Source organism: Scophthalmus maximus, chromosome 10 (genome assembly GCF_022379125.1).
Source record: "Scophthalmus maximus strain ysfricsl-2021 chromosome 10, ASM2237912v1, whole genome shotgun sequence".
Taxonomy (NCBI): domain Eukaryota; kingdom Metazoa; phylum Chordata; class Actinopteri; order Pleuronectiformes; family Scophthalmidae; genus Scophthalmus; species Scophthalmus maximus.
In genome coordinates, this window is record NC_061524.1 from 24,317,427 (window position 1) to 24,335,319 (window position 17,893).

General features: G+C 44.9%; 1 protein-coding gene across 1 annotated transcript in view; it reads right to left on the reverse strand.

Moving 5' to 3' along the window:
* Positions 1-841: 841 nt before the first annotated feature.
* pcnx2 (pecanex 2) overlaps positions 842-17,893 on the reverse strand; it is a 28,477-nt gene continuing 11,425 nt past the window's right edge. Inside the window, exons 16-40 of the mRNA XM_035605906.2 lie at positions 17,598-17,769; positions 17,344-17,454; positions 16,588-16,679; positions 16,367-16,476; positions 15,755-15,863; positions 15,157-15,249; positions 14,910-15,060; positions 14,146-14,287; positions 13,873-14,050; positions 13,641-13,749; positions 13,426-13,555; positions 11,836-11,894; positions 11,477-11,692; positions 11,103-11,356; positions 9,670-9,903; positions 9,165-9,268; positions 8,293-8,437; positions 7,872-8,102; positions 6,469-6,626; positions 6,153-6,269; positions 4,642-4,820; positions 3,815-3,981; positions 3,657-3,731; positions 2,800-2,976; positions 842-1,260 (exon numbers count right to left, since the gene is read on the reverse strand). Coding sequence (XP_035461799.1) covers positions 1,093-1,260; positions 2,800-2,976; positions 3,657-3,731; positions 3,815-3,981; positions 4,642-4,820; positions 6,153-6,269; positions 6,469-6,626; positions 7,872-8,102; positions 8,293-8,437; positions 9,165-9,268; positions 9,670-9,903; positions 11,103-11,356; positions 11,477-11,692; positions 11,836-11,894; positions 13,426-13,555; positions 13,641-13,749; positions 13,873-14,050; positions 14,146-14,287; positions 14,910-15,060; positions 15,157-15,249; positions 15,755-15,863; positions 16,367-16,476; positions 16,588-16,679; positions 17,344-17,454; positions 17,598-17,769 — 3,681 coding nt within the window. The 3' untranslated portion in view covers positions 842-1,092. The remainder of the gene's footprint in view (positions 1,261-2,799; positions 2,977-3,656; positions 3,732-3,814; positions 3,982-4,641; positions 4,821-6,152; positions 6,270-6,468; positions 6,627-7,871; positions 8,103-8,292; positions 8,438-9,164; positions 9,269-9,669; positions 9,904-11,102; positions 11,357-11,476; positions 11,693-11,835; positions 11,895-13,425; positions 13,556-13,640; positions 13,750-13,872; positions 14,051-14,145; positions 14,288-14,909; positions 15,061-15,156; positions 15,250-15,754; positions 15,864-16,366; positions 16,477-16,587; positions 16,680-17,343; positions 17,455-17,597; positions 17,770-17,893) is intronic.

Consider the following 17,893-nt stretch of genomic DNA (forward strand, 5'->3'; position numbering starts at 1 on the left):
TTCGGAGATAAACGACATGCAACCTGCAGATTATTTACGGTTTAAGTTGATGTTGTACAGGATGTTCTACAATGAATCATTTTCCACATTCTTATCAGCCAAAAATAGATTTGGCATATTATGGTGTTAACCTGACTTTTCTCCCTGGACTCAATATGTTCACCAATATCTCAATATTTAATTGATTAATTGGCGCAATGTTTTTGTTATTATTATTTTGACATTCAGCATTTTTCCTGTAGTGACACCATGAGATTAATCAATCAATTAATCAATACATTTATACCCAAAATATACCCCCCTCAAAAAACTTTGACCAGAAATCATAAACAATGTCTAACTTTTTTAATGTTTAATATTTCGATATTTTTTTTAGTTCACACTAAATTGTAGTTCTCAACATGAAGGTCTGAATAAAATTTCAGAGCTCTATTTAATAAAAAAGTCCATTTTAAACAATACTGGAAGCCCATGAACTGTTGATTTAGGTGACAAATTCCTCCATGAAGCGACGCCACAGTGTAAAACTACTCGTCATAAGCATGTTGAGTAAAGCACTGTAATCCTCGAGTGTGTTTTCATTTTGTTTCCCTACTCCCTCCCCCACCCCACCCTGCGCTTTGGCCTTGAAATGGACAAATCGAGTGTAAAAGGAAGCATGAATGAGCCTTGAGGTAACCTGATGAACCCAAAACTTCCAAGAAATCCAAGCAACAATAAGGCATCCTCCCAACACAAGTGTGAACCTCCCATCATAACACACACGCACACACACACACACACACGCACGCACAAATACCAATATCTGTCGGTGACATGACCAGAGGTAGAATGAGGCAGCCTCATTTAAAAACGCCTTTAATTCATCAACTGGAGCCGAGAATCCATTTTCAGACTTGTTTACATTCAGACAACAGGGTGAGACCACATGCTGGAGACAGGAGAGGAGGCAGGCTTGTGTGCGATCCTCTGCATGTTTGTGTGTACGTGTAACTTTTCATACAGTCCTCTCTGTATATGTCTTTTGTATAAGCAGTGTAGTGTGTGTGTGTGTGTGTGTATATTCTCTCTCTCTCTCTCTCTCTCTCTCTCTCAGACAGTCCTTTGCTCCGTTGCCTCCGGAGCTGTTGAGGCAGAGGCTGAGTCCTCTTGGGTCTTGTCCAATCCCTGGCTGCAGTCACCTGACTGCGTGCCGTCTTTCGCCGCGATGCCGGCGTTGGAATATGTCACATCTATGCTCTCGTATGGCTCTGACGTCCACTGAGAAAGAGACACAAAGATAGAGGCAACGAAGCAGAGACGCATTAAAAGCCAATCATATCCGTCGATGGCCAATACCAATGATTGTATATATAAATGCATGACAGCTCCGGAAAGTGAAGCAAAAATATATGGATCACCCCCTGGTGGCTGGCTGCTTTATAGGTCATAAACCCCACTCCCTCCATGTTAGCATATGGGCCAAACTAAAAAAAACTAAAGTACACCCCAAATCAATTGCTCCCAAAGATGGATGCTGAAATTTTAAGTTGTTCTTATCACACTGGTGTTTGTTTAATAGTTTATATTTTTGCTAAATCTAGTTTTAACTAGTTATTTGAGGCATTCCATAGACATGTTGAAATGTCATGATTGACTCCACAATGACTACTGAGCAAACTGTAGATTTGGCTTTGTTTTTGTACAGTTGGAAGAAGTGCATCTTTATTTGCAGTCTATGTTCAATATTCACTTTCACTATGTAACAAACTCTAGTGGTAAATCTTTCAGGAGATAATGTGAAAGTGATTCATTTGCACAGGATATGTCTGAAATTTAGCCCCAGCAAAGGCCCCCTAGGCACAGGCTGCAGCACAGATGACACCTCACAATCAAAAGTCCTGGATGGAAAAGAAGTATATAACAGTGAAATGTTGGTTTTATTCATAAAGCCTTTTATCAGAAGTTGGACTTGAAATGTAACATTTTGTCCTTAGGCTTTATCCCCTCTGCCATTATTCTGAGCTACTGTAAGGTATTAATCAAACCCTTACATTGTGGTATCATGCATCAAAATGAAATGAATTATTTTACTGGCGAGCTCTCACAATGTGCATGGCATGGTGATATGTCTATTACAGTCTACTACTCCGCATTTTGGGAAATATGCTTTGTCGCTCTCTTGCTCAGCGTTGGCTGAGATGATCAATACCACTTAGAGCCAGGAGCTGGTTGGTTTAAAGCCTAACTGGAACACAACCAGCCTGGCTCAGTCCAAAGGTATGAAACATCTGTCCATTAGTGCCTCTAAAGCGCATTACTCTGCACAAAGCTTGAATATGTAGTGAGCCAGACTATTTCTTGGCGGAGAGCAGATATGAGCGATTGTCTCATCTCACCTTTGCCAAACAAGCACATTGTATTTCCTGAAATGTTGAATTTAGGGAGTCAAGCTCTTATTAGCTTTTCAGAAACTTGTCGTGTACCAAGTGGACGGTACAGAGGTAGTTTTGACATGAAGGCGGTGATTGAAGGAAAAGGTCAGGGAGTCACCACAGCCGAGAATCTCACAGGACAAATGCTCTGGACCAACATCCCAAGTTTTATTGGCTACCGTTTCAGCTGTGGTAAGTCAAGTTTTCATTTCATTAGGGCCTTAAATTAACCTTTGAATTGAATTCTGGCCAGACAATGTGTTTATCAATGCACAGTGTCCTGCATATCAAACTGCTGGACTGAGTGGAGGCCACGTTATAATGACGGGGCCGCGGTCTGTGCGTGGAGGGGCCAACCGTCAGACCGCATTGCTTTGTTCCCTACCTGCGTGGCCCGGCTGCTGGACCTGTGTGAGGGCCCCATGGCGATGTTGACGCTGGACGAGGACTGCGTGTCAGTGGTGTTGCCCCCTTCGGCCGCCGACAGTCCAGAGATGACCAGGCCACTGGAGAAACTCCGCTTCCCAAACAGCAGGCTGAGAGTGGACGAAGACGAAGAGACCTGGGGAGAAGCAAGACCACGCACATCCGACGGCTCTGTGAGCTGGTGCTTTGGAGCACACAGCACAAACATGAGCAAACTATCGTCAGAGACAGCGGGATGTGTCTAAAATAATAAATCATAATAATACACAGTGATTTTACGCTTTGGCAATCGGCTGTCAAATGTTTCTTGGATGAGTTTTTATGAACGCCTTAAAAAGCGTGAAGGGTTTGTCTCTCCTACCAGCACTTTTGCTGTCTTCAATTCTCTTATTGTGTATTTATTTACTGTGTTATGGTTCAAGTTTTTGTCTTTTTCTTTTTGTCCTCTTGTGGGGCAGTAAATATCAGAATTGTTTTACTTTATTAAAGTAAAAACAAGGGCACGTTGTCATTGAGGCTGGTTTTCCCTAAATCTACTTACATTTGCATATGCTGAACACAATGCTTTCATTCTTTTGTGAATATTAGCATTTGTATGTGCTGCCTCTATATATTGGATTTCAGTCTTAGATGATTGTAACATCTTGTTTGCTGTGTGTGGATCAGAGAAGTGCAGAGTGACCAAACAGCAGTGGTTGGGAGGAAAGTTTGAGTTTCTCATTTGTTTGTTTTTCATGAATAAGATGGCGACAGAAAAGGGTCAGGGTTCACCCTGACAGAGAATGTGCATGTATAAGAAGTGGAGGAAGCTCATACTTGGCTGGAGCGCTGCTGATGCTGTGCTGCCTGGAGCTGCGAGTTGATCCCACCTGCTCCTGAGAGACGAGGGACCTGAAGAGAGAGAGAGAGATCCTCTCATCACTGGATTCTCTTACGTATACTTTACATTTCTGTGTGTGTGTGTGTGTGTGTACCTGTGAGAATATAGAGGCTATGGACGTGTTGAAAGACAGCTGACTGTTGGACAGACGCTGGACGAGCCCGTGAGTGGAGGCTGAGTCAAGGATGGGCCCTGATTGGCTGCTGACAGGGGGACGCTGACTCTGAGGCTGCACCGACCGACTGCGGTACTCCCTCCTGGCTGCAGAAACACACACACACACAGAGCAATATATATTTTAATAATCGAATTAGAGCTGAAACGATTAGTTGATTAATTGCTGAGCCGCGGAAGAAAAATAATTGGCATCTATTCTGATAATCGATGAATTGTTTTGGTTCTTTATCAAATAAAAACCCTAGAACAGGTTTCAGCCTCTTACTGTAAGTCCACAGGTTCCTACTGAAGACGGAAACACATGAAGTCACACATGAATTGTCTCGTTGTTTTCGGTCTTTTCGTGGGATTGGATTATGTTAAGAAGTATAAAGCATATCTCCTGACATATTCTTCCATTACATGTAAAAGTGGGAAAAAAAGACACTCAAGCCAAAGAAACTGTTACTTAATAGTTGCCGGTATGAGCTACTAATCATTCCAGACCGAGTGCTTTTTATTGCTAATAAATTCCACTTTTCACTTGTGAAATTAATGAAAAGGTGTCATTTCAACTTTTAAATGTGAACTAGTCCCACTTTCAAGTTGAATGACAATTGCAAAATATTCCAAAACTCTTAGCTATCATATCTGTGCTCAATCTCTGCTCTGTAGTAAACAGAGGTTTTCCACAAGGATGATGAGACGCGCGTGCGTGTGTGTGTGTGTGTGTGTGTGTGTGTGTGTGTGTGTGTGTGTGTGCACCTGTGTTGTGGTGTCTGTGGCTGTGTGTTGTCCTGGCTCTGTGCTGGTAGAGGCTCAGGCTGTTGGACGTGACGGAGGACGGGCGGTTGTGGCTCAGCGAGGACGAACCACCGGCACCGCAGTCCACATCCTCCATGTTCACCCCACTGTTACAGCTGGTCAGGTTTTCCTTACGTACCCTGCAGAACACACACACACACACACACACACACACACACACACAGAGCTCTGATTTATTTATTCATGTCCACACACATCAGTGTAAAGGACAAAACTGGCAAAGGGACATGAAGAATGTAGCCGCTACTATCCCAGATTCTCAACCACACACACATAAAGGGAGAGAGAGATGTTACATAACCGTGCTGGCATATGTGAAACACACCAGTGCAGTCTTCCTCTTAAATGAGTTAACTGGGCTCTGGCCGAGGAGGCTCGGTCCGTCCCCCGGCTCCTTGGCTACTTAGTGAAATTAAGACCACACCTTTAACTCAACGCCGATGAAACAGGATTAACAATCTAATCTCATCTGAAAGAAAAACACAGCTGCTAAGAAGCTTAAGAGAGAGCCACACGGTCACAACCACACACACACACACACACACACACACACACACACACCATTAGCAGACATGCAGAGCCTATACAATGAGATATGCTGCAGGTAATGTGGGGCTGACAAACGAGAGAAGTCGTAGTGCCAGAGAAAGAAGAGAGACGGGGAAAGTCCGAGACAACATTGCTGCAGCGACAGAAATGTGAAGTGATTTGGCTTCCCTCCCACGCCGCACTCCCACTGCCCTTGTATATGTATTTAAAACTACATTAAGTTGGCCGAGGATGTCTCTCCACAGCACTGACTTCCACCGAGTCAATAACTCCGAATCCACAGAGGAGCACTCAGTCATCGGGCAGCCAGAGCATTAGTGACTTACACAATGTACCACTCAAGACCGCTCCGGAAACCTACAAAAAGGTTGTTTCACCATATTGACTCCAGACTTCCTGCTTTCCATGACAACTACAGTCGTCTGATGTAGAATAAATAGGTCATTCTGGTTCTTACTCGCGCGACCCTTAAGTGGATGAAGCGGTAGACGATGGATGGATGGTTCTTACTCACCAAAATCAAATTTCGACCATTCCAGTATTTCTATCTTAGATGCACAAGAAAGAAAAAGACACTCTGAGCAAGAACCCTCAGCTAAAACTGGGGGTTAAGTGATTGTAAGAGTCGTTGACTTTGTGTTTGCTCTAAATAAATGAAACCAAGTCTCTTATCCGGCGTGTCTTATTCAACCGCGTTGTGGGAACTGTACCCGCGACCCTTACAGTTACACACTGCACGACTTTTTACCCAATAGAATGAACCAGATTTATGAAAACAAAGAAGGTGATGAGGGAGCCTTTGTTTTTCTATATTTATACTCATGAAGAGTGTTGATTGAAAAGCACAGTCGAACAGAACGTTTCCGAGGTGGTTGAGCCTGAGGAGGAAATAATGAACTGACCGTAACCATTTAGAGCACAGCCAGGAACGAATGGCATCCAGGCTCAAAGCCCCTCCTCCAATGCTGCGGAGCGTCCGATGTGTTCCTGCGTACGATGTTGTCAGCGGTGACACATACCTAAAAAAAAAAATTAAAAATCTGAATATCAGACACAAGGAAAGGGATTATATGGGATAACAGTTAAAGCGAAGGCGGCAACAATAGATTAAAAAAAAAAAGAAAGAAAGAAAAGAAAAGAAAAGGAAACTTTCATCCCCAAACCCGCTTTACTCATCTGACAGGAAAATGTAGCCGCCGAGCTGTGAATGACACGTACATGGGATATCCCAGTGGCTGGTCGCAGGAGGAGTTGACCATGTTCCTCAGCGCCTGCTTCGAGTTCTGGATGCTGCCGCGCTCGGGGTTTCTGTTCCTCAAAAACACCAGCTCCTGCTGCTGGCCTGCCCACAGACCTCGCACACACTCCTTATTAATCTGCAGAGAGAGGGAGAGAGAGGAGAGGAGCTGATACAAGAGGAAATACTCAGAGACCTCCTCTTACGTAACATGCGCTTTAATATCCTCCATTGGCAAAAAACAAACAAAAACATGACTGCGGTTGCATCACCTGGTCTCTGACACGGCTTATGATAGCATGCACGCGCCTGTTCTGTGAGAGCAACTAATTCAGGACAAAGATTCATTGAAGAGGTAATATATATCCCGGAACTACTATTTTGTCATTTGCACAATTCAGAATAAAGAGTGGAACCAGGGGGCACAGCTCAGCTGACTTTATCCCAAGGCCAAAAATCCCTCTGAAGCTCACATAGCAACATGTCAGCCTTTACCTTGTTTGTTCATAACTAATTATATGGGTAAAACTTACAGTACAAGTTGAGGGCAGGCCAGCTGCTGCTCGCTCTTCCTAGTCTTTATTGCTACCCTGAGAAAACTGTAGCTGTATACATATGGAGGAAAAGTTTGATATCTTGGGAAACATTGTTTGTTTTAACCTGGTTCTTTTTTCCTCTTTTTTTAACTCATGTGTTGGTTGGCAGATTGTGCGACCCTTGGCCAGACTAGCTGTTTCCAGTCTAATGCGAAACTAAGTTCGCAGGTTGCTGGCAGCAGCTTCATATTTAGTGAGAATGGGAGTGGAAAGAGAGCATAATGCAGATTTCCCAAAACGTCAGAGTATTGCTGACAGAGTCAAAACCCGGCTGTAGTCGATATGTGCAGCAACAAAAAAAGGTTGCATGTCTTCACGTCGAGAAATTCCCATTGGCGAGCTTGCACGTCTCAGGGGACACTGCCCGTCACATTCATCCAGTTCTGGTCCTGCAGCTCAGGCACTGACCAGACCTCATGCCTGGTAGGCTAGCCAGAAAACTTCCGTTGCAGTTCGCACTCGGCGTCGGAAACCATCTTCACTGGGTCTCAGGAGAGCACTTTGCAGCTCAGACGTGATGTATCATTGATAAAACTGCACAGGCTCTCTGAACAAACGCACACATCAGAGCTCGGCCACGCAAGTGCCACAATGAACTTCCAAACCAAGCTGTCCAAGTTGCTACAGGCAGGAGGTTTGTGCACCTTCCAAAGCGCACTAGACCGCGCAGGCACGCTTAAACACCACGCATGTTCTCTGGCATTTCCCGTAGTATTCATTCACTCTCTGAGCCCACATTTTCTGATGCTGCGGCCTGAAACACGCCCAGACCACCTCAGCCCTTTTACCTTTATGACCTTGAAGCTGAGGTGGCGTTTGTACAGCATGATGATCTTGTACTCGTCCGTGCCGTCATCGATCATGTGCCTCAGCGTGAGCAGCGTGTCGCGGCTGGACAGCACCGCCTTGCGCCACGCGGGGTCACTCTCGTGGCAGATGACCAGGCTGCTGCGGTAGTTCGTGATGGCTTCGTACAAGATGGACGCCTCCTCGGTCTCCTCCAGGCAGGTGAAGTGATCCTGAAGGGGGGCAAGAGACGAGAGGCATGATGGACCGCAGGAGAAAGTCATCAGATGTTTTAGGAGGAAGTCTGCTCTGGGGAGGAGGAGTGGCCCACGTGAAGATGCTATTTTAACTGTATATTGCACAAACACAGAGCAACAGCATGACGATACGGCAGTGTCCATTCAAAAGCACAGTGAACTTCACCTGATGCAGTTTGAGGCTCATTCGGACTGCGGGAGCCACCACCTTCTGGAGCAGGTCCAGGTCAGCGAAGACCCACTCGTCCTTCGGAGCAATGCGGAAGTCGCCCTTGAACAGGGTGTTGAAGCCGTACAGGAAGGATTCCAGACTGAAAGACGAGTACAGAGACACCTTTGAATTATCTTTCGAAAAATAAACCACCGAGACCAAGAAGTAATTCAAGTGCAGTGACAGTAGTCTGTTTTAATGACACGGCTGTTTAAAGATTTAGATGCTAACGCCCCCTTCTGGCGTCTGTGGAGATTCTCATTCATCCAGCTCATTGTTATCCACGAGGCTGCTGAATCAGGAGCAAATGGAACTGAACATCCAAGTCCAGCGGCTCCTGATTCAACACCTTGCGGGCCCCCTTTTGGTGTATCGTTATAACTGCAGGTACATATCCAGTGATACTGTTTGTCAGCTGAGCTTAATCCTATTATTTGTATCCAGTAAAATTGTACAACTACAGCATGTGTCATTTTCCTGCCTTCATTTGAATAACATGAAACAGCACTTCTGAAGGCAGAAAAGAACGCTCAACGCCAGAACCAACTGTGCTGATTTTATAGACTAACAAACTGTGAGTATTAACGTCCCAGTGTTAATAAAGAATGTAGTAAAAAAATCTGTAACTATCACTTGGGCTCGATCTGGTCCCTGGTCAGCAAAAGTTACCTGGAATAACTTCATTATATCAAGAGCACACAAACCTAGGGACCAGTCTGCAGTTTTTCAAGAGTTCACTTCTCAGAAAAGTCTCTTGGGCGTTGTGAGCGTCTAACTGAATTCCGAGAGTGATTACACTTCAGCTGTTTGAATTGAAGAAGCTTTACCTGTTTGACATGTTATGAGATGCGGTGCCGAGGGACCTCCTCCCCAGGACGGAGAGAGCGTAAGACAGAGTTACCAGAGGAGAGTCTTCATCGCTATCCACAGGCTGGGCACAAAAACAGAGACACACAAGCCAAAATGAAGATGCTGACCTGTTGATAAATATTGTGTGCAACTTTTCATTATAATTCAACTTTGGCTTTTCATTTTATTCAAATAAAAACGGCAGACCTATATTCGTGCGACCGATTAACCATTCAATCATGTCATAAATTCAATCAAATGTGAATATATGCTGATTCCAATTGCTTCATATGAACCTAAACTCAATATTTTAGGTTCTGGATTATTGAACATTTAATAATCCAATGTGATTAGGCAAGAAAAAGGTTAATCAAAAATCATGAACATAATTCATAGTGGCAGCCATGATTGACAGCAGCAGAAAATCACTGAGCTGCTCTAATCCATAATGACGTAACACAGAATAATCTTTAAATGTTGTACCGTCTCCATCTTCCCAGCACAGAACTGGATCCACTCCAGGTAGACGTTGCAGAAGCTGGCGCGCGTCACGCCCTGCAGGCAGTGCACGTAGTCTTCATCGATCTTCACACTAAAGACCTGAGGGTCGCGCTCAATGTGGTGCCACTTGGTGTAGGACTGCAGCGCCTCCTGGACGTTGGCATCCTTGAGCCAGGTGGACAGTTTGGGGGAGTGGACCAGGTAGTAGATAATACTCTGAGAGGAGGATGGGAGGGAAGAAAAGGAGCAAGCTGTTGGGTTTGAAGGGTAACCCTCGGACTAAAGTAAAATATTAAACATGAGCAAAGCAAAAGAGGAAGAAAGGTGCTGTTGTACATGGTTGTTCGTTTTAACTGCTGGATCTGGAATCCATGTGCATTAGTTCCTCTGGTTCATTTTGGGAGGCAAATCTTTAAGAGTCTGTTCAGACAATTGGCACCGGAGAGATGGTGACTGGATATATCCGGAGCTGATGCATTATTAAAGCTGCGCGTGGTTCTCTCCAATGCTAGTGATAAAAATCAGAGCTTCAACACTGAACACGGCAGATCAAAAAGAGTTCATTCGATTGTTCTCAGATGCTTCAAAGAGGGAGTCACTCTTCAAACTCTTGGGTTTGGAAACAGATATATATATATCTAGGGCCATGCAAGGCGGCTCTGTGAGGGAGATATGAACTTCTGCACTGAATTCGTGGCAAACCATCCAACATTTCAGGACATCTCACCAAAATCCCCAAAAAACCAAACCTGCTAGTGGCACTAGAGTCATCTGGGTGTGGTAGAGTGGGTGGTCCACTACCTGGGCCAAGTTTCCTTGGGCAAGACATTAAACCCCAAATTGCCCCTGACGACTGCGGCGGGAAGTGTGTGAGTGATGTGTGATAGAAAAAGTGCTGTGTATAATAGCGCTGTGTGTGTGTGTGTGTGTGTGTGTGTGTGTGTTTGTGTTTGTGTGTGTGTGTGCATGTGTGACTGGTATCTGGGAACCCAGAATCTATACCAAAATTAATGACAAGCCATCCAGCAGTATTAGTTTTTCATTCATTTCAGTCTGTGTTAAACTGTTGGACAGACATTGCCTTCCACAGAGCTAGGCTGTAAGCACAGTTAAAAAATATAAGTAATTTAAAGAATTAGTGTGATCAATTAGACACCTTTAAAACTATTAATGAATGAAAAAACTAAAAACATTTCTAGTAGCTCTAGTGAACTGTATTCATATAGAGCTTTTGTAGTACCACTCAAAGCACTTTACATGATATGTCACATTCAAACACTGCCGGCAGAGCCATTAGGGAGAAGTTAGGGTTAAGTGTCTTGCCCAAGGACACATTGACAGGCGGACTGGGGGAAGAGCCGACAACCTTCGGGTTCTACACCTCCTCGGTGTTTCAGGTTGAAGTGACAACATACCTTCAGGTAGTAGGTGATGAGCAGCTTTCGGAGGTCGTACACCTGCAGCATCGTGGCCGCATTGTTCTCACTGATGCTGTAACCCTCCAGCAGGTACTTGGTGGCCATCACCTCCCAGGCGAGCCAGCGCAGGTTGAAGGCGGCGTTGCATGACAGCATGTGGGGCAAGTGGCCCGGCTCGCAGCAGCAGCACGCATCGTCCTCCTCCACGCCCTCGGTGATGGCCTCCACCTCTCGCTGCTGGCAGTATGTACCTGGAGTGGAGAGCGACGGAGGCCACGGGTGAGAGACCTACATGTCTTGTCATCAGCTCACACAGGGTGATGACAGATGGAAGAAAGGTATGATGGAGGTGGGGGGTAGTCAAACTGTACCTCTGAACTCCAGACCCCTCAGCTGGAAAGTGACCAGGCCATTGCCGATCTCGACCAGGTGGACTAGGGCATTGAGGTAGTCAGAGGCTAGAATGAAACAGTCCCCGGCGCTGTAGTTGCCCCATCGGCCCAACATGAGGTCACCGCAAAGTGAATGCTGCAGTGAGCGTGTCAGATACTCATAGAATATGGAGTTTAGGTTGTTATCATCACAGCCTGCACGAGAGGGACAGAGGTCAAGTGAAAGGTCAGAGGGACAGATGGTTGTCATGGCAGGACACATTAGGAGACTTTTTGGCTGCTTCCCATCTGTACTGATTCTAAACAAAACGGATGTGATCCTAAGAAAGAAAACGCACCGGTCTCTTTGTCCACTTGGGACACCAGTCTGCTGTTGGAGTTGTCGATACGTTTTGTGCTGCAAGAAACAGGAGACAAAATACAGAAGTCAAAAGGTAACGTTGATGCTATGGTGACAAATCATTCCCGAGTGTTTCAATGTAAAATAGGTTGACTAACATGTTGCAGCCGATGGGACGACAACATTAGCTCTGAGTCAAATTTAAAAGCGATTTTAAAAATTGCACTCCCCAAAACAGACCGAAAGCAGCTGATGCAAATGGTTTCATCTAAAATAAAAAGCACTGATAAAGAACAGGTCCTTGCATATATCTTACAGTGGTTTTCCCTCAGTGCCTTCAGAGGAACAAAACAGATCAAACTAATTGTAAATTAACACCCCAGCAGCAATCAGAAATGCTGAGACTGAATATGTCAAGAACCCGCATAAAATATGTGCTTTACTGTTGCGCACTAACATCGGATCCCAGCCGAGATGCTGCTGCCGGTGGTTTTAATCTCACGGGTTCTGGTTCGAATACTCACAGCGCGGTCTAAATATAATCACAGGCGACTTTGTCACCGGTAACTGGAGTCAGCGCGACAAAGCTGCGGGAGTATTTTTGGAGTGCTTTCAGCAAACCGTCTGTTACGTCAATAAGTGAGAGGGAAAGAGGGGTGGTGTTGTGTGAGTGTGAGTGCGAGAGCGCTTTTTCAATAAATAAAAAGAAAGGAAAATGAGCATATATGTATGTTATCGTTGAAATTAATGCATTTTAAGAAATTCTAAATCTAGGAACTCTGTCTGCAGAGAGCACGTCTGCGCTGTTAAATATTGATTTTAATGACAAATTTTAACTAGTGCATTTTTTCAAATCTGTTTGGTAAACCCCAAGGAGGCTGCCACAGCAAAACAAATTGGATAAGTCTGACGATATTCTATATTTCCCTCATTGTCCTGTGTGAGTGTTCATTCATTCATTCATTCATCGTCTACCGCTTTATCCATTTAAGGGTCGCGGGGGGTCGCTGGAGCCAATCCCAGCTAACATTGGGCGAGAGGCAGGGTACACCCTGGACAGGTCGCCAGCCTATCACAGGGCCACATACATACATACAGAGACGGAGAACCATTCACTCTCACATTCACACCTACGGTCAATTTAGAGTCTCCAATGAACCTAACCCCACTCTGCATGTCTTTGGACTGTGTGAGTGTGCCTCTCAATACTTCACAAGTTCAGCACCATCTCTGTGCCCTCAATAATTATTTCCTTTTAACTGGGAACTGAAGTTTGCACTGAAAAGTGCTGCATTCTACAGCCATACACTCTTGGTGTGCTAGTGGGTTTTTACAGCAACAGGATGGTGTGTTTGTGATTAAGACAACACCAGAGGTCTTTGACACAGAAATAAGAACTAACAGCATTTGATTATCTCGTTGTTGGTTTTGGTCTTTTCACAGGATTCGCTGACAGTTCAACCGGAGCTTTCAAGATCTCTTCAATCTAGACGTCTGGACAATGGGAGCAATTGATTTTCGGGGACACCCCCAGGCGGTTTGGGAAGCTCACGCCACACACACGCAAACGCTTATGTCGGGGTCTCACTTGTAGTTTCGCTCCCAGAACTTGATGGGCCGCGGGTAGGAGGAAATGAATATGGCGCTGCCCAGGAAGGGAGCCAGCGGGGTGTAGAAGATTGTGGTGAGCAGCGTCTGAAGCAGCAGCATGGCTGAGTCTGAACACACACACACACACACCAGTCAAGGAAAGAAAGGTAGGCAGTGAAACTCTTCCACGCCGACACGCCGTGAGAAAGATACGAGGCACTGCAAACGGCTGAGCGAAGGCGTGGAAAGCACTGCCCCAGGCGATCTGCCAGGGAGCGATGTAAACCAGGATGAAGTGGAGCTTCAGCAAGAGCTCGCGCATCTGGACAGAAACAGAAGCACACAGTCAGTCCCGTGTGAGAAGAGCTTCACAAGGGAAGTATTAAAGGCAGACTGATGCTGTCAGCATATAGCATTTATTTTACTCCGCCATGTCTTCTCTCACCTTGTGGAAAACAATAGACATGATGAAGAAGTCCAGCAGGAAGCTCTCGGAGGCTCGCGGACAATCGAAGTGGAAGAAGACGAGCGTGAAGAGCAGAGTGAGGAACTGGAAGCTGGGGTTGCAGAAGGACGAACGCAGCAGCTTCAGTCCGGCGACCGTCGTCAGGAGGACGTCACAGCTGGAGCACGGTGCAAACAAGAGGTCAAACCACAGCTCGACACACACACACACACACACACACTCTGACGACGCTTTGTGTCCGCGTCCACTCACTGGATCCCCAGCTTCTTGCGGTGACTGAGAGCGAAGCCGTCATTGGTCAGTGCGCTCAGCACAATGGCCGGGTACACCACGTACTTCTCGAAGCACAGGAGCCCCACATACAGCCGCTCGAACCACATCAGCACAGCGTCCTCTGCAACACGAGAACCAATGGAGGAATTACACAAACAGATGCGGATCACAGCCTTCTAGAGTTTGAAGGTTTCTTGGAGCAAATGGATATTTAATCGCTCTTCAGAAAGAGAAATCACACTGAAACGTCCTTTACTTGACAAGAATCAACTGAACCGCAGCCAAGGTGCTAGTTTTTACGGCCCTTTCATTTTGTTTGTCTCTCTCAAACCATAGATGTCAGTGATATTTTGATATGTGGTGCAACAGCAACAAAAATTTCTTACGAGCCATAATTTGAGTCATTACTATTTAGTATTGTCTAGTATTGTGAGGTTGCACTTGGGCATGGCAGTGCGTTGAGCTAAATTACTAACATCAGCATGCGGACAATGTTAACAATGGCATTGCCAACATGCATTAGCAAGGACATGTTATCCACCATGTTCACTCTCCTAGTTTAGCCAGTTATCTTGCTCACATTTTAGCAGAAAATACAAAGCACAGCTGAGGCAAAACAAAAGTGTTGGACAAAGTGAGAGATGGGGCTCCCTGCTTGTTTTCTAGTTGACCATGGGGTTTATACTGTAAATGTAGTTAGTTAGTCGCGAACCGACAACTCCAGACTTAGTAGACACGCTGACCTCTGGGTTCAAACTGGTGGTACTCCTTTGTCTTGAGGACCGGGTGGGAGATCCACAACCAAGGGTGATGCTTCCTCAGCTGGGGGATAAGGTAGTGGGTGACAAATCCCACTGTCCCCGCCAGAGCGTACAGCACGATGGTGACAAAGGGCTGGTTGACAGTGAAAGAGGCATGATGAGGATGCATGTGGCAGAGATCATCAGTAACAGTTGGCGTACAACAACAGGAGACGAGCGAGAATCTCACCTTGAGGGACAGAAACACGGTACTCGCAGTTATGGCGAAGGTTAGAATGTAGGCAACAGAGCACACGACCACATCGGACAGCAGGATCTCCTTCTGCAGAGCACAAGAGGGAAGGGGAACTGCAAACCTTTAATCATCTACACTGAAGGAAAACTGATTTGGTTTGTCGGCATCAATTAGGTGCGTGATTATTTTCCCTCTGATCCTTTCGAGTCTTCAAAGGTATTAATCCCCATTAATACTGTAAAAGGCCGTGGGAGGCTTGTTTCCTCTGATGCATAATTCCCTGTAGTCACTCACATTGATCGACAGCAGACATGAGTTGGAGTCATGTGAATTCACATTTTGGGAGCACAGTGTTCGTGCGTCTTGATTTTTTGTTTTATTTTAGAGAGAAAATGATTGTGAACGGACAGCAAATAGGGTTCTGTGTCGATGCAAAACAATAAAAGCAGTTCAATAATACTCTGAGGAATAAATTAACACAGGAAAAGAGAGTGTTCACAGGGATTAATAACCTGAATTCATCCTCTTCCAATATGAACATTAACAAAGGAAAAAATATTAGTTCAATCCACTGATATTAGTCCTTAGTTACCATAGAGTTCTGCATCTTCTCAGGCAGTGGGTCTTTAGCCTCTGTAGCTTCCTCCTCCTCTTCCTCACTCTCCACCAAAGCGGGCATTACCTTTGACTTGATCAGAGATCTGTGATTAAAAATGTTACACGTGAGAGAAAGAGCTTTGAAAACAATTGGATCTTATTTGCAGAATAACACGTTCTGGGTTGTTTTTGTTACAAACTCTAAAATGACTAAAAGCAAGAAGAAAAAAAAAGATAAATTTAAGTATTTAAAATAAAATAATTCCCTTTCAGGAAAAAAATATAATGTTGGACATGATTTATGAAACAACTAACTTTTGCCTCCCTATCTAATATTTCTTACGTTATCTTTCTTCAGCTCCTAAGAGATTTCCGGTCACATTTAACTCATCGCTTGAATGAAAACCACTTGAAGTAGGAAAGTGGAGTGTCGTGGTCAATACATTGAACATCTGCCTTAATTTCCTCATTTCGATCAATTCAGCTGTCAAATCTCTCATTTATCATGGGACCTTTACAGTGTGTTAAGTAGATGACAGACAGGCCCAGTGTGTGCATGCAAACATTACACACACACACACACACACACACACACACACACACTCACAGCAGTACGGAAGGGTCACTGCTCTGTCGGCTGAGGTGGTAGGAGAAGACCACCAAAAGACCACAGAAGCCAGAGAACAGGGCCGGAGTGTGCTGCTCATCCCACGGCTCCTGTAACCACACACACACACACACACACACACACACACACACACACAAATAAAAAAATGTATTTGTTTATTTTTTCTTCCTCTTCTTTTAATCATTTTTGTTGATTTCTACCTTGAGAGCTCCGAAGCAGAAGCCGTACAGTAGCGACAAAGCGATCAGACTGCGCAGGATGCTGTAGACTGCAGAGATGAGACTCGTGGCAGCTGAGACACACAAAATCAGAGTGAGGATGAAATACTTCCTGTAGCGTTAAACAATGAGAAACAAACAGAGCTGAGCACGTACTGTAATGTAACTGTAACGTAACATAACTGACACGAGTCACCCCAAAGGCCCTGGAAGCTTTGTTGCTATGGATACTGGGTTCATATATGAACACACTACTTTCTGGTAAATTAAGAGGAGCTCTATAGATTTCAATTTGAAAAGACAACAGAATTGCGTTGAAAAGTGTTTTTCCACACAAAAGGTGCCACTGCAGGTTTATATTGCCTCTGTAACTTTCTGTTTTTCTTATACTCATGTGAATTTTTGATTATAATATCTAAAGAGATGCCATGGACATGAAATGATCAAAATGGATAAAGAACTGTAGGGTTTTTATTTTGGGCACATTCTGGTGTCTCTTGAGGGCTTGAAAGTGAGCACGGCTCAGCTGGAGAGAGACGCTGTCACATATTTCTTTTGAACCAATCGGGATTTGTCAACATACAAACCACGATGTGATGACAACTGGTGGGTCGTTTGATGACTGTCAATAAAATCAGATGAAACCACACCCACACAGACAAAAACAGAAGATTTTAAAAAATGACGAACCATCTAAGATATGGTTTCCACAAAGATGTTAGAAACAATTTTACCAACCTGTCCCTCCAAATAAATGCATGTCAATCTGCTCCAGCAGGTAGATTGTGAAGGTGTTGATCTGAGGGAAGAGGCCTACCAGGAAGGTGATTGGGAAGCAGTAGGTAAAACCTGTTTAATGCATAAAAGGACAAATTATTCTCTTGAACAGGAAATAAACCGAATCATATACAGCAACAAATAAAAAGAGGTGCTGTGTAATAGCAGCTGCAGGACCCTCCGAAACAAAGCTCTCCTGGTATGTTCATCCCTACCCACTAACAGGTCTCGTAAGAAGTGCAGTGCGTCGTGGCAGACGATGGTGACCCCGTACAGCGTGGATACAGGCAGGTCCTTCCGCCTCAGCAGCTGCTCCAGCAGCCAGATCAGAGCGCAGAAGATACAGAAGTAGGCCGCCCGACCGTAGGCCACCAGCTGGTTGTGACCCTGGGGAAAGGCACACATCGACACACACAAATAAAGACGACAAAACTGCTACAAATGTGGGTAATATTCAGCGGAATGCCTACGTGTCATGCACTTTCTTACTACTAAGAGAAAACCAGGGTCA